Source organism: Chiroxiphia lanceolata, chromosome 8 (assembly GCF_009829145.1).
Source record: "Chiroxiphia lanceolata isolate bChiLan1 chromosome 8, bChiLan1.pri, whole genome shotgun sequence".
Lineage (NCBI taxonomy): Eukaryota > Metazoa > Chordata > Aves > Passeriformes > Pipridae > Chiroxiphia > Chiroxiphia lanceolata.
This window is the reverse complement of record NC_045644.1, coordinates 13,485,855-13,501,883: the sequence shown is the minus strand read 5'-3', so window position 1 is coordinate 13,501,883 and position 16,029 is coordinate 13,485,855. Positions and strand designations below refer to the sequence as shown.

Sequence of the window (16,029 nt, the reverse complement as noted above, 5' to 3'; positions counted from 1 at the left end):
GCTTGAGAAGGGGTTGCTATAAACATGACTTAGAAGGAGGGGACATCCAAACTTTGTGCAATCCAGTGATTACATTGGCAATTTTCCAGGATCCCCACGGGCTGCTGTTAGTTGGCATAAAATGAAGCAGGTTGCAGCCACCCTCATCTTTAATACAATGAGAGGGCCCCCAGGAGGCTAAAGGTTCCAGCGTGTGGCCTCTCACATTGAGAAGGGGCACAGCACACTGGGATGTGGATTATTCTCAGGCTCTTTCCTTGTTAACAGAGGTCTGGGGAAGCTGCAGGCCACACTGGACACCTTTGCAATGGTTTGACCACCCTTTCTTTCTCAAAAATAGAAAAAAAAAATCAAATATGGCTTTGGTTAAGTTCATGTTAATCAGCATTCATGAGATTTAACAAAAAAACAACAAACATAATTTCCTCCTGCTCTCCTCCACCCAGAAGCAGACTACTGGTAGAAACCAAAGCTGGAAAAAATAGTTGAAAGTCAGCTAAAGTCACCTTGGTAACTGCAGCAATACACTTGCCCAGAACAGGAGACATCAAAACCAACTACAAACAGCTTTAAAGAAACAAAAAGAATGTAATCATCTAAAGAATTAATCTGACAACTGCCCACGTTTACACCTCCCACAAGCCCCCAATCAGAGGGAAATGTGCTTTAATCTTCTCCAACTCCCCTCCAGTTTCACAAAACATGAGATGTGTAGTCCTTAAACTGGGGCATTTCCGGCATGCTGCTTCCATTTAAATCTGCTGCCTTTCCTAATGCAGCAGCCCTGGCTTTTGCAGACTTGTTTTTTCTGGACACTTAGAAACATAAATTTTTTTGTGTGGGTTGGATGAAGTATTAAATCTGGAATAGACAAAGTTCGCAACATTTTACGTGATAGTCAGCTAGATCTTAGTCATAACAAGTAAAACTCCACTGACTTTTGCTGCTGATTTATTTGGTGATGGGGTGGAGGAAGCAATGACTTACGGGTAACTGACAGTCGTAAAACCAGGCATGTTAGTGTTAAAAAGCAAACATTTCCTATGTTTTTTTTCTAAGTCTGAAAACTACAAGCTGTAGATGGCAATGTGTGTTACAACATGAGCTTTTTGTTAATAACAACCTAGAGGTCCTGCCAACCCTTAGTCTGGGCTATCATCCTTTGGAAGGGCCAGCATAAGGATTTCCAGTTCCAAAGAGAGAATTTTAATTGGTCTTGCTGAGTCCTCATGTCATGCGACATGTTTCCGTGTTTGAAAGTGATGGCACTGTGGCCTCTTGGTGTGTTAAGTGCAGTCCACAACACGTAACTCTTGTTTAGAAAGGTATAGCTGAGATAAAAGGTTATTTGGTTTTTACTATTGAAGTTTCACCCTTAACTTTAAATATCTGAAATTGTGTGAGCTCCACTGCAGTGAAATAAGAAACAAAGACTATTTTGGAAAAAATTTGTGAAAAGGATTAATACTTTCATGTCATTCAAAGTATTAACTACCATTTTGCTTCACCTTTTTGACAAGGGCTGGTTACATATTAATGTGAAGTCATAATTATTGACAGCCCTAAAGTCATGACAGTTCCGTTTGATAGTTATACATTAGTCAACATCTTCTCTTGAGCATGTAATGACAAACAGCATTTGCTGTTTTTAATAAGACTTAGAAAGCTTTGCCCCTTGCCTCCAGAATATTGTCGTCATTCCTATTATTGCATTAACAACCGGAGGCTGTTTCCCCTCTGGACTGCAGCCCCATTGTAGCAGCTGTACTGGCTAGCATGGTGGAAACCTAAAAACCCACCTTCAGCTCGTGTGGGGGGGTTGCAGCCCAGGAGTATGGGGAGCTGTCCTGGGGCTGTCTGTCCTGCAGAAGCATGAACCCACAGCTGTGTTATGGGACGCACCCAGAATGCTTAGGCAGTCCAGGTGAGCAGGGCACAGTCTCTTGTCTGTAGCAATAATATTGCTGTAAAACTCCTGATCCGCTCCAGGGTGCCTAAGCTCTGGAACTGCATTTAGGAGTGCAAGCTTATGGCTTGCCTGAAAATCATGCGTTGCTAATGGCTGACCCTTTTGGTAGGGGCTGATAAATGAATGACTGGAAGCTGTAGACCACGGGCTGACTTTCCCACAGCTCACTGTGTATATAAGATCTGATAAGGAAGTTGAGACAAAGCTTAGCTTAAGGTCAACTGATCATTAATCAACTGTAACTGCACTTCTCAGGTAATCAGCCTGCAAAATGCTAGCCCACTCCACTCTTTGAAGACCCCACCTACAAAGAGCTGTAAAATGTTTGCTGAAGTAGATTAAACACAACTTTAAGTGCCACCTATGGACTACAAAGCATGTTGTGTCTTTGCTTCAGGGTTAACCCACTAAACTGATACTCTGCTGACTGTCAGTCCATCAGCCCACCCTGTGAATAAGCTCTGTCCTGACCTACTGTGTCCCTGCTGGATCCATTATTGCTCTTTTGTGTTGCTAGAGCAGAGCATGGAACATGTTTTACAGTTTTTATCTTGCAGGGAGCTGAGCTCTGATATCTTTCTCCTGCATGTCTCTGACCTGGCAATGCAGGCTTGCACCGTGAGATATCAGATTTTAGCTTGTTTCAGAGTGGGCGGCTCAGCTGCTTGGTGAAGGGCTCACCTGGGACTAGGTGACCTGACAGAAGCATCTGCACTTGAATTCACACTGAAATGCACTACTATGTGTGTGGTTGATGGGAGTAATTTTGGGACAACACTCCAGGGTAAAATCAAGTAAAGGTATCATCTAGGTCAGCTCACAAGGGTCAGGCTGTTTCTTTACAATCATTTCCAGATGTACATTAAAGATGGTTCAACTTGGATGGAGGAAGGATCCACACTTAAGTGTTCCCAAATGGGGCCACAGCTTGATAGACTTAATTGGCTTTTGATATGTCTGGCACAATGAAGACACATTTCAATGTGGCATCTCAGTTCCCTCCTGCTTTTCCTGTCCCTCTCCTCTGATGATTCTGTACTATAGAAACTATCTTTAAAAAGTCTTACCTCTGTTAAATTCACATGGAATGCCAGGTGACAAAAAGATAAATCACATATCACACACTTCACATCAGTCCATATCATCCATAAAATTGTAACCCACCCTGTCCTTCATTCTTTGTTCTGTACTGCCAAGTGAGGCATCACACTGATGCTCTTTGAACATATAAAGTGTTTATGGTCAAGTATTTTGATATAGACCATTTTATTATCTAGAGGGTTTTGTCTGGCAACGTTCCTAATCATATAACAACATAACCTTTAGTCGTAGCTTCATAATATGCTGGTCTTGCAGAAATGAATGAATAAGAAAGCAAAGCTACCATTGTCTTAAAACAGCCCCACTTACAAGGGAAAACAATCTACTCGTCACATGTAGAGTCTGTCTTTTGGCTGTTGCACTTGATGCTGGTGGAAGCAGGGGATTCTTAAAACCTTTGGGTTGAACTGTGCGAAGGAATGATTTGAACACAATTGTGGGGATGCCACAGACCTCAAAGGACTGGACAACTCTTTCCTACAGACCGCTGCCTGAAAAATCCTGAAGATAAAGCAAAACCAGGAGGGAGGGCACACCTGTTAATTCTTCCAAACCATTTTATTGTGTTTGGGGGTTTAGGGAGTGTAGTTTTGCTCCAGTTCCTTCCAGAAAAAATATTTCTTTTGTACTGGAAAGGGATGCACCGCGTGTATGCATCAATTCAGATCCTAGATTGTCAAATCAAGGTGAAGAGCTGCATGCTGGGACTGGTAGTCTGAGGGAGGCTGTCTCTGTAGGGGTGATGAAAATTTAGATGTGTCTTCATAAGTTTGTTTCTGTTTCCTTCAATATTTGTAGTCACTCCGAAACACAGCAGAAATAGCACACAGCACTGGCATCCTGAATAAATGTGCATTTTGTCTCTTCTCTTAGAAGCCGTAAGGACAGTTTAGAAAGCGAGAGCTCAGCAGCCATCATTCCTCACGAGCTAATCCGCACAAGGCAGCTGGAGAGCGTACACCTGAAATTTAACCAGGAGTCCGGAGCACTCATTCCCCTCTGTCTAAGGTGAGTGAAGCTGTCCTCCCCCTCAGCTTGTGCTAGCATCCTGCTTTTGCCTTGTGGCATTGTTTCACCCTACAGACATGCATGCAATGGGTCTGTAAAGGCCAGAGCTGACATATTTTGCCAAAACACATTGGAAACAGATGATTCTTTGCATGTGTGTTCATTATGGCAAGATTGTTTCTCATTCTTTTTATGTCCTCCAGTGTATTTGGAGTGCTGAAGCAGGACAGGGTTAGTATAGGGGGGTTTTTTATTAGTCTAATGCTAGCAACTGTGTGATAAAGAAGGGATGTCTTAACATACTCTGTCAAAAAAAATCCCTTAACTTGTTAATTCTGACTTATGGACTCAAATAAGTGATTTTGCGAAGCCTGTTTCCAGTCAGTTTATCCTTACGAGTGTGTTTGTTAGACAAATTATGTCACATTAGTGAAGTAGCAAAACATTGCATGCATATTCTACACGTTGTCTTTCAAAGGTTCAGGCTGCCTTCTAGTCTTCCACAATTTCAGTCAGGAAATACCTGTGCAAGTGTTGTAGTCCTTAACATGAACTGTGGGGCAGAGACAAATGATTGTAGGTGATTGAGTTACTTCAGCTTAATGAGTTACATGTTGGTAGTATCAGTTATCAGCAGCAGGTGCACACTTGCCTGTGCCTGTTGAGAAACCAATGGGATAGTTAATACAAACATATTTTATTTTACATCATAAATGTGTAAACAGCCTATCCTGATCAGTTACCACAGCTCAGCTGGTCAGCACTAACTCATCAACTGTGACTGTTAGGCACTAAATGTCTTACCTGAAGTTTTCCCTCTTGCATGTTAGCAGCCATGCATGCATGTCACACATGCTCTCAGCCTAAATACCAGAGCCATGATTTTCCCTTGCATTGAATGAAAAAAACAGAAGGGATACTGTAGCTGGCCATGTATGTGTATTTTCTAGGCATGAGCTTAAGTAATACAGCTAACATTTGTCAAGCACCAGGGCAATTGATTACTAGGTATTGTCATAGTAGTTAAGTTTGCCTCCAGCAATGAGCCTTCTTAGAAACACATCTTCGCATTCCCACATGATGTGGAGTCGATTCTCTTCTGCAGTTTTTTCTTACTGGCAGTCTCCTGCCCTTAGCTACGTAAGCACCTCATCGTGGGGATAGGCATGTAGTGGGATTTAGATGTATTCTAGTTCTGTAACAAGGCCCTGAGATTAAGGAGAGAGATGAGGGGTAGCTCCCTGCCTCAGAAGGAGGCTTGTGACCTACTTTTTGGAGAAAATCTTTCATATATTCCTGAAAAATTAACAGTTACTGCCTTCAAAGTGGTTTCCCACACTGATGGCAGAAACTATATAGTGATGTATCTTCATCATTGTGTTGAATGCTGTGCACACCCTCTCAATTCATGCACATATGTTTAATTCTCCAGGGGAAGGCTCTTACATGGACGGCACTTTACGTATAAAAGTATTACAGGAGATACAGCAATCACGTTTGTATCAACAGGAGTAGAAGGAGCCTTTGCTACAGAGGAGCACCCCTATGCAGCACATGGACCTTGGTTACAAGTGAGAAAGCCTCCTTTCTGTTTCTCCCCCTTCCTCCTTTACTGTGTCCTAAAAATGATCCTGCTAAGGGCTTATGTGACTTAAAAGTGTAACAAACCTGTATTTTCTGCTGCAACATCTCTCATAGCTCTTGCATAGTAATTTTGGTAATTATGGACTCAAAAAATAATGGTGAAATGTTACTATTTGTATTAATGGAACTCACATTGATAAGCAGTGGCTGGAAAGTTCAAAAATCATCTGTGAATACAGTAGTGTCCATTTCCTGGAGTCCATGGCAAACACTTTACAGGCTGTATTTATTCTTGATTTCTTCCAGAAAGGAATTTGGGGAGGCAGAGTGGAATGACCTAAACAAGAATGGAGCCAAAGCGGAAGAGCTAGAAAGCTGTGGGACTGTGATCCTACAGAGCCAAAATCTCAGTTAAACATCATCCCAAATGGGAGAGCAGCACAGAGAGCACTGTTTCGTTCAGTTTTAGCTCTTTCCTGTTGATTCTTTGACAAAAGCTCGTGATGGCTTGAAGCACCTACACATTTTCTGCACCCAGATGTTTTCAGTATCTCAGATTTTCCATGGAAAATCCCCATCTGCTTGGTGTTGAGGGTCAGCCCTATGGAGCAGTGATGCACTAATGATACGACAGCATAGCGCTATTCTACCCTTGAATTTCTTCATGGTTATAAACATATTGCAAAAATAAAAAAGCTTGGAGGAATGTGTTAATGCAGAAAAGCCCATCTCTGAGGAACTATGTGTGCAGTATGTCTCTGCCTTCGCTGTCACTGTGGCAGTCCTACCTCCCCTTCTGTTTTGAAGGCAGGGGTTTGTTTTAGCATTGCAGTGTTGCAGTTTGCCTTCTAGTGACTTGTTTTTAAGGCTTTCCACAACCCATGTTCATATGTCTGGAGGACATCATACCTTGAAAGCTGTATGACTTGTAAAGGAGCTGATCTTGGCCAGAAGCATCTAGTGTGTAGGGATTTTCAAAGAGCCTGTGTGCTTTGATTGTACTGACTGGAAAGTGCAACTCTCCTATAATGATTAACAGCAAAGGGTCAGGTTTAAGGGTGGGTCATTTGCTGTTGGTTCCTGTGCTTGCCAACACATGATACACAGGATCTTGTGACTGTGTTAACTCCAAACATGAGTGTTTGTTTGCATTTACATCACATCTCGAAAAGTATTGATGTGTAGAGTAGTCAGGTAACCTGTAAACAGTGAAGAATGGCAATAATTATGTCACCATTCAGACATGTTAACCCTTATGAACCTGGTTGTTTTCATGTATGTTACTTTGGTGCTGAAAACTGAGTAAGATTTTTGGCAGAGGTGGGATGGAAAGGTGAAGAATTGCTGGCTCAGATGGCAGGGAGAAACAAGTTTCCTCGCTTGTCTCCTACACAAGGTCAATGTATTAGATCTTCTTGTCTGGCAGGACCAGCTCTGCTCTTGGCCCCTGCCCCGTCCTGTTGAGTATGAAGGGGGACAGGCTGGGTGGGGGAGGAAGGGAGGCTGAAAGCAGCCCGGGACAACAGGAGTAGCACCCGGTTGTGAGATAGACGTGGGAGTGTCTGTGGCTTTTGGCTTAGAACGCAATGGGAGGCTTGATCCACGCTCAGCAGTCCCTTGTGGTGTTGGGAGCAGGGGAGGGGGAGGTTCATGTGGCTTTGCTTCAGAAGCAAAAGAAGTTGTGGTACATGAAATTTCCAAGGAGGCAAGCTGAGTTTGGTTTAGTCCGTTGCAGCCTGGGCTGGCTGAGTTGGCAAGCCCTGCTAAGCTTTCACAGCAAGGCCCAGAGAGGATTTTCCTCCTCCCTCGCTTGGGACCCCAGGCAAGTGAGGAGCTCCAAGGAGAGTTGGTGGCTGAAAGCAGATCACTGCAATGCAGGGGCTTTTTGCAAAGACAAGTAAATGGAGAAACTGTGGAGAAGAGGAGACATGGTAGGCTTTTTCTCCTGTGGACTTTTTCCCTATCCTAGGAGAGAAATAAGAGCCTGAAAAATCCCGACCTTGACTCGGCAGCAGCCAGAGGCTGACTTCTCTTGAGCCTGAGCTTTGGTGCAGTGAAAGCCCAAACCTGCAGACTAAACACAGTACCTCCTGTTTACATTTTGTGGGCTGGAGTGGAGTGTGTCCAAGGTGGGACAGGCTGGAGAACTGCTGCACCCGGAGAGCTGCTGCTCAGCCCCCCGCTGCCCAGGCTGAGCAATGAGCTGAGAGTCACTGGGCTCCAGTGGAGGGTTAGCAGATGACAGGAGTTTGGCAGGTCCCAGCACCATTCCTACCAGACAGGTGTCCATATCACCACCACAGCTGGTACTCAGTGGGAACTGCTTTAGCAGTCTCAGCAGAAAAAGCAAGGAGTCATTCAACCACAGAGATTGTATGGCCCATTTGTATCAACAGTCTTTCCAGGTCACGTTTAAGGCATGTTAGCGGGGGAAGCCTGTCCTGCTGCTGCCCATGCTCTGGGGATGATTAGATTATTTCATTCTCCAGAACTGTCAAATTGGCACCTTTCCCAAGTACTTGGATTTTTTTTTTTCACTTAAGTAACATTTAATTAGTTCTAAGAAGCTAAATTCTATTAAAGGTCTAAGCATGTCAGGCTGGTTTATTTCTGAACTTCTTCCACTGTGTCATGTATTGTTGAATAGGGAAATTGCTTTAACTCAGAAATGTACAAACATATTCAAGAAGTCCTCCTTGTTAACACTAGACTCCTGTTTATATGCTAGTTACTGTGGCAAAGTCTCTGATGTGTAACACTTGCATTAACATTACACATGATCAAAGGCTTCAGCGGTTCTTTCTTCCACTCCCCCCAGTGGGGTGACAGCAGAGCCCCCACACTGCCTCCTAAGCACCTCTCCTCTCCTTTCCAAGGGGTAGATGTTCCAGATGCACAGGCAAAGACTGTGCAAGAGATGTCTGGCCCCATGCTGGAGGGTTAAGGATGCGTATCATGCAGACAGACTCCGACATAAACTGCCCCACAGTGACATTCGTATTTGTGGTGGAGCGTCCAAGGTTCTTGGTCCAACGTCTGAGCTGTGCCAAGCATGCAATTCATCACAGATTGACCTTGTTTGTCTCAAAAACATTCCCAAAGCAAGGTGAGGTTGTGCGTGTATTCTCCCTCCCTCCCTCCCTCCCTCCCTTACTTTTGTTCCAACAGATGATAGAGACGCTGTGTTGAAATGTGTTACTGATCAAGCCCGTCCCAATAAAGTTGCCTGAGCCTTTAATACATATTAATATTATCCTGGGGTAGTTTGTGTCAAAGCCTGTCAGCATGCATCATCCTTTGGGAATTACCATCATTAAGTCTCCAGTGATGGGAGTCAGGACATGCTTCTGCAAAGCTCCTCTGCTTTTATGTGGAGCTCTCTGCCTGTCTAGCACAAAGCATGCTGTTCTCTCCTCCTGCCTTGCTCACCTGGACTGCTTACTCTCCCCAGAGGGGAGAAGGAGGTTTGTTTAACACTACCTTTAGATAATTTCTGCTCCTGCTGCTTTAGGCACTCATTGTTCTAGGGAAGAAGATGACACTGAAGTCTTTGATCATGTGCAGCGTACATGTTACGCATCAGATATTGCTGCAGACTCTGACATACGAGCCAATACAGTGCAATAAAAACAAACCTATAGTTAAAGAGTCCTTGTTAACTTTAAAATCTAGCACACAGAATTTAAGAAATATCTCTGCACTTTAGCCTTGCCCCTGTTACACATGTATTTCAATACAATATCTAATTGAAGGATTACAGCTATTTTTAACAAAGCGTGCCTGCCTCATTCAGTGCACAGAGATGCAGTGTGTTTGGGGGATGAATCGGGAATGTGGAGTAAAGTAGGCTGTTGCATATAGGAATTCCACTTCATTTGTTTGTCAAAATTGGAAGGTGTGTAGTGAATGAGGCAGCTAATTGCAGAAAAATCATGATAGTCTTACAGCAAAGCCTGTTAAATATTGCCCTGGAGAATTGGATCCTGTTTCTGCCTCTACTGCACTTTTCTTTCGTGATGCTATTCCAGTGTCTTAAGCTAAAAACTTCTCACCCGGCAAGGGAGTTTGTGTTGCTCATTTTCTAGATGCCCAGCTCAAGACCTGAGGTCTGATCTGTGTTCCCAGTGACAGGAAGAGGCCAGGAGGAATTCCCCTGCAGATATCCTTGTGACCCACAGGATTGGGCTGGAAAACAGAGACCTACAAGTCCTGAGATGGGCACCCATGAGAAGTGGATCTTCAGATTCATTTTTCTCTTCACTGATTTTCCTATGTCTGTTCAGGGAGACCTCCTTCCAGTCATCCTGTGAAGGATGTAATGAATTCAGTGCTTGCCAGGCATTCCAGCTCCACAGATGAACACTGGAAACAATTTCAGGATGAGATTAAAATTTGTTCATGCAGGTCAGGATCAAGAACAAGTAAAAAGGATCTCTCTGGGGTAGGGGGTCAACCTGGGAGCCATGTCAAAGACCCACATTCAGCTTCCTGCTCTTACAGGTTTTCTCCGTGACTGTAAGTCTCTTACCTTCTTTTAGCCTCCATCCTCCATTTGCTGTATGGAGAGCAGCACTTCCCTGCCTCACAGAAATGTGAGGCCAAGCACATCAGAGACTATGAGAGTGATAAAGACAGTCAGATGAGGTACTTCCAGTGTTATCCATGCTGACAGTAGTTGGATGGAGCATATTAAATAAAAGGGAAGAGAGTAAGAGAGAATGGAGAAGCAAGTTGAATGATAATGAAAAGCAATGATGACTAATGCTGCATTAGTGGGCAGAACCATCCTGAGGACTGAGGAGGGCAGAGGTCTTGTGGGAGAAAAACTGCAGGTGGTCCTGTGATTGCAGATTTATTTCATGAGGCGGATGTATGCTGGGGCCAAATTAGCACAGCACAAATTCTGTGCAGCAGTTTCCAAAGTTTTATACGCCCAGTGTCACTGGTCTCTGAGTGCAGAGGGTTTTTTTCCAGGTAATGTACTTGATTTCAGGGCAAATCCTGTCAGGCAGATGGAGGCTATGGTTCGCTGTCACTGGGCACCCCCTGATTCTCAGCACAAAGTCTGTGTCTCTGTATGAGCCGAGGAGCTCACAGCAGTAGTGGGGTATTACCCTCTGGCACCAGCCACTGCTGGGGGATGCTCTTTGCTTGATTCCTGTGCCAGTAGGTTCACAATGTCCATCAGACAGAACATGGATGCTGAGGCTGTGGAAATGGGGTTCTCCAGTCTCCTTGCCCTTTGTGTTGCCTCCATTTTGACCTCTAATCTGACCCTCATCCTGTTTTTCTTTGTCTCTGTCTTCCCTCATCCTGGCCCGTCTCTTGCTTTCTTCTCCTTCCCTTCATTGAAGTTGGCAGATTCCTTCTCCTGCTCCTCCACATGGCCTGACTTCCAGCAGAAACACTGAGAGTACTGGAGAGTTTCCCTGCCTTTAATCCTGGTATGCCTGGTGACATAGCAATCCCTTGCTGCTCAGAGGAATGATCAGAGTGAAAATCACTCCTTAGCTACCTCTGCCCTGTGTTTGGGACAGAGCTGCCTTGGGCTGGGACGTGCTCAATGAATAAGGGCTCTTCAGTACATTTTTCTGCATTTCTTGGAAAGGCTGTGGACAAACAGTACTTTCAGAGGCTTCTGACTTAGCAAAGCATTTTCATGCTTGTCAGACTTGTCCTCCAGAACACTTGTTTGCTAATCTTCATCACCTTCCTTGTAAGGGGTAGTTCTCGTACTTTGCAACAAAATGATCATACGCATTTGCTAGTCCTGTCAAAATACACTTTTTCCAAAATACCTCTCTCAATTCCTTTTTTCCCTAAAAACCTTTAGAAAAAAAATCAAAAACAAGGCATCCAGCATGGAAAAATAAGTTGAGGCTTAGGACAGCAAGGTCAAACCTCTCATAGAAAATGTTAAATGTGCCTGTAGGCAGGATAGGTACATGGAAGCCGTGGGAAGCATCCAGCATGCAGGAGCTATCAACATGCGCTATCTATGCTGGCAGTCACAGCAGAGGGGGGATTACTGTGAGCAGGGTCATGGGGGACGATCCATTCTTTTGGTTTGGCAACCTAAGGGAAAAATCTGGGAAAGAAGATCAAACTGAGGCCAATCTTGAAGTATTTTCAGTTTTTCTTGCTGAAACAAAAGCCTTAAAGAGACCAAAAGCTGAAATAAAATCCTTTTATGTTGAATGAAACCAGAAATAAGAAAGTTTTCCTCAATAAAAACAGAGGGGAAAAATCTAGTTTTGCAGAATAGGGCTGGAGCTGTTAGAAGTTTTGCCTTCTCTAATCAATACTTGAGGGACATAATGCTTGCATAGGATATGAGAAACTCATATTTTATTTCTTTCCTTTAATTTGAACCCTTATTTCTACTTCTTTGCTTTATGGGTGCCATAACTATAGGGTATTTTGGTTCTTCCTCAGCTCGTCCAATTGGAGTCATTCCACATCATATAAAACACTGAATTAGTCAAGAGACAGAGTGCACAAGAGAATGACTCTCTTCCAGTAGAGTCAGGACATTCCCCTGGAAATGAGCACATCTGGTTCTTCTCTCTGCTAAACCACATGTTAAATCATTTATGCACATTGGCATAATGGCAGCAGCAGAGGTTCAAAGCAACATTTGAAAGAGCTACTCTGATGCTTGAGATGCTCACTTGTGAGTGGCAGCTATGGGTTGAGTCCTCTTTTGAAGAGATAGGATTGATTTTTGATCTCCACAAACTTGAATAGCGGTGTTATGCTTAGCATGGTGAACTCAAGGACAACACCCAGAGGCTGGTTTAAGAAATGTACAACTGCAGCCTGGTCTTCTCCAAAGAAGTTATAGCTGTCCACTCAAGAAAACTTTTTCAGAATCTTTTGGGTGGCTTCCCCCAAATCCTTAAGCAGGTCATGGGAATCTAAGGTAACACTTTTCCAGTAAGTTTATCATGTTCCCCAAACACTCCTCAAAACCTCACTGCGTTATCCCTTTGTGTTCTTCTCCCTCACTGCTGAATGAGACACTGAGAGAAACTTACTCCAGGGTAGAAATGTCCCGTTAGGACATCGTGATCCTCCCAATATCAACTCTCCTGCAACATATTCTCTGGTACTTTGTCCAGGCTAGTTTTGGATGAGTCAAGTTCTTTCATCCTTCTTAAGCTCACTGTCTATCCAGCCACCTAATGCCCCTCCCTTTCCACTCAAACTACAATTTTGGCTACTTTGAATAGGTTTTCTTCCACCCACTTGGAGCATTCCTTGAAATGCCTGCTCTTCCTTTGCTTCTTCTCTCTGAAAGAATTGTTATTGCCTGTTGTCTTGGCTCCCTTGTCAGCCCTGTCCTCAACTGAGCCAAAATTTATGTGTTGAATCAAAGCAGCCTGGTCTGCAATACGGATCTCATCAGTCTAGGTTCTAAGGATCTCAGGTCCTTGTAATTGGGAGTGTCATAGAGAGATTCCACAAGGTCAGAATCTTTCCGTGTCATCATATACTTCCTCTTCTGGGGTAGTAACATAGCAGAGTGAAGCAATAGAGTCCCTGAGGCATCTGTGAGTGGATGTTTCTCCTCTACAAGGAGGGTTGTGAATTTCCTGGAAGAGCAACAGTGGAATTTCCCATCAAAGGTGTTTGTTGCAATACTGGTGCCTTTGAGGTTGTAATGAGAGATGTGGTGGATTCAGGCAGCAAGGTGGCCTCTTCAGACAGCATCAGGGCTGAGCATGACGTAGAACAATGATGTGACAAGGCCTCTGCCCTGAACCACTTGCAGTCTGAGCAAAGCAGTGAAAAGAAGGCAGGGTCAAGGGGAGAGCAGAAAGATGGGCTTGGGGGGGGCCTGTGGCACAGCATGTGATTCATCAGGGCATTTTGTTGGTGGGAATTTCAGTGGGAAATGCTGACACACTTCTACTTCACTTTTTGCTGTGCTGCTGACAAAAATTAAGCTGAAACATTTTCAGGGCAAAGGACTCCTAAAAGTAGATGGATATTTGCAAATGTAACAGGTGATATGTGGCTCAGGATACAACTGCTCCACCCATTCCAGGGATAGCGCCTGATGGATGAACAGTTTCTTAGAAGGGTTGATATGGTTTACATAGGGGTTTATTGCAATGTGTCCCCACCTTCTCTGGCTAGGCCATACAAGCCAGCTCTGTACTAAGTCCAGAACTAATAAAACATGGTTTTCTTTCTTTGACAAACCTACTAGAAGAGCAAGTGTTTAATGCAAACAAAGCACTAGGGCAAAGTGTGGGATTGTTTGGTTTTTTCCTAGGTAGGCGAGAAAAGAGAGTATTGTCAGTAAAAGCACCTCTGCTTCACTGTACCTGGGCCAATTGCTTGTATCTTGCCCTGGACAAAGTGTGTTTCCTGAAGTTGGACAGAGCTGCAGCTCAACTCCTAGTTCAGCTTCTGGGGGTCTTCCTTCATTGAAGTCTTGCCAGCTGTACCAGGCATTCAACATCGGTGTGACCTCTGGTCTTAGCAGCATTTTCTGAGCAGACAATTTCAAGCCCTCATGGGAGCTTCGAACCCTGTAGTGAGAGATGGGGAATTAACTGTGGGGTGGTACCTGTAAGCTGACTATAAAGTCTTTAATGTTTTACTAAGCACCAGTTGCTTTCAAAGTGAGCTGAACTGATCTGGAGCCCCATGACCTTGTGTACATTTTTTAGATTTCACCTCTTTTCATACCCTCGCAGCCATGTACCTGCAACGAATCACGGTACAGGTTTCTCAGCCAACTGCAGGTATGAAAGCTTCCACACTGAAAGCTTCCACACAGACTCCTTCAGGTAAGGACCCATGGGTAAACCTTGTAGGTAAGAAGTAGGTTTCAGCAAGCTCAGGTGAGACTTGCCACGAGAGGGAGACAGCATGTGTTCCCTGAACACATCCACCTGAATGAGACAGCCTAGCCTGGTATTTTGTAACATGTCTGGACACGTGCAGCTGCTAGTGAAGTCTGAGAACCCAAACTTCGGACCTCAGCCGTGCAGGAGGTACCTGTGATAGAAAACTCTTTTGTCTAGTGATCATCTTCCGAGCATCTGTAGCATGTCTAGGTGCCCCAAAACACACGGCAAATGGAATCTAGATCTGCTGGCAATGGGATAGCATGTGTCCAGGCCTCTCTAGGTCAGGTCAGAGAGATCCTGGTGCGAGCAGGACTGTGCAGCACCCAAGGAGATGTTTCAGATATCTGCAGCTGGCTGACGAGGCCGTTCACTGTTCATACTGCAAACAGCCACTGCCAGTGCTGAGCTGCACCCTGTAACCAGCTTTGGCAGGCTGGGCTGGCCAAGTGTTTGCACAGGGCTGTGAAAACAACCCTGTGAGCACTGGGCTGCTACAGCACCCGGGACACCCACCACCGCACAGGACCGCTCCTTTGCTTCCTCAGCACTAGCTGAGATTTCATGGGAGAAAAGGCTTGTTCAGTGCGCATGGGATGGCTTCGTTTGCCCTGCAGATTGCACCGGCTTTTCCCATGGCTGCAGCACAACAGCGAGGCTCTGTTTTCCTTTGGGAAGGGAATAAGCTGCTTCATCATTGGGATCTCTGTGGAGTGTCCTGTTGATAAGATCAGTTAAAAGCATCAGAGGAAAACTGTAGATTCAGGTCTGAAGTATAAAGTGAACGGGGCCTATTTGTTTAATTTGAGCTTCTAAGGTTTAAATCCCAGAGGAAATTAAATTAGGTGCCTAGAGCAATGGCAGTCTGTCATGTTTATTTGCTGGGAATGTCACCTTTAATATCATGCACATATAATATGTGTGTGTGTCTGTGTGTGTGTTAATGTAATGGGGTACCATACTGTGCAGGAGCAGGCATGCTACAAGAACTGGAAATTTGAAATATTGTGAGTGAGGAACATTGAGATGGGATTGGATTTATTCTCATCCTTCTCCATAGGACTCACTCACTAGCATGAAAGTGGTTTTGCTGATTGCAGGTGGGTATGGTAGCCTGATCTATGAGCACAGGCCTTAGTGCTCTTGGGCCTTTTTGACGGTGCTACTTCTAACAGGAGAAATCTTGTCTAGACGCGAATCCCGGATGACAATACTTCTCGATTCCAAGCCCTCTTCAGCAGTCGGTGAGCTGCTGGCACATGCCTTCCCCCTGCATCCTCAGGAGAGCTCAAGAGCGTCAGTTTCCTATATTGAGGGATGAGGCTGCTTGTACATTTGGTTACATCAGCACTTTGGAGTCTCCCTGCTTCTCCAGGAAGGAAGGCAGGTCTCCCAGCAGCATGGGGTAGTAGGGTTTGAGGTGGGGTTTTTTCTGACTTGGACTGTTAAGGATGGGTTCTGAGAGACACGCTCTGTGTGTGTGAATGTCACTGCAGCAGTTTGTCA

At 44.5% G+C, this 16,029-nt stretch overlaps 1 protein-coding gene across 2 annotated transcripts in view; it reads left to right on the top strand.

Annotated features, from left to right (window-relative positions):
* The window catches only part of SUFU (SUFU negative regulator of hedgehog signaling), a 98,560-nt gene that overhangs the window by 69,815 nt on the left and 12,716 nt on the right, over positions 1-16,029 (top strand). For both annotated transcript variants that reach the window (XM_032694632.1, XM_032694633.1), the window contains exons 9-10: positions 3,944-4,078; positions 5,511-5,649. In XM_032694632.1, coding sequence (XP_032550523.1) covers positions 3,944-4,078; positions 5,511-5,649 — 274 coding nt within the window. The remainder of the gene's footprint in view (positions 1-3,943; positions 4,079-5,510; positions 5,650-16,029) is intronic.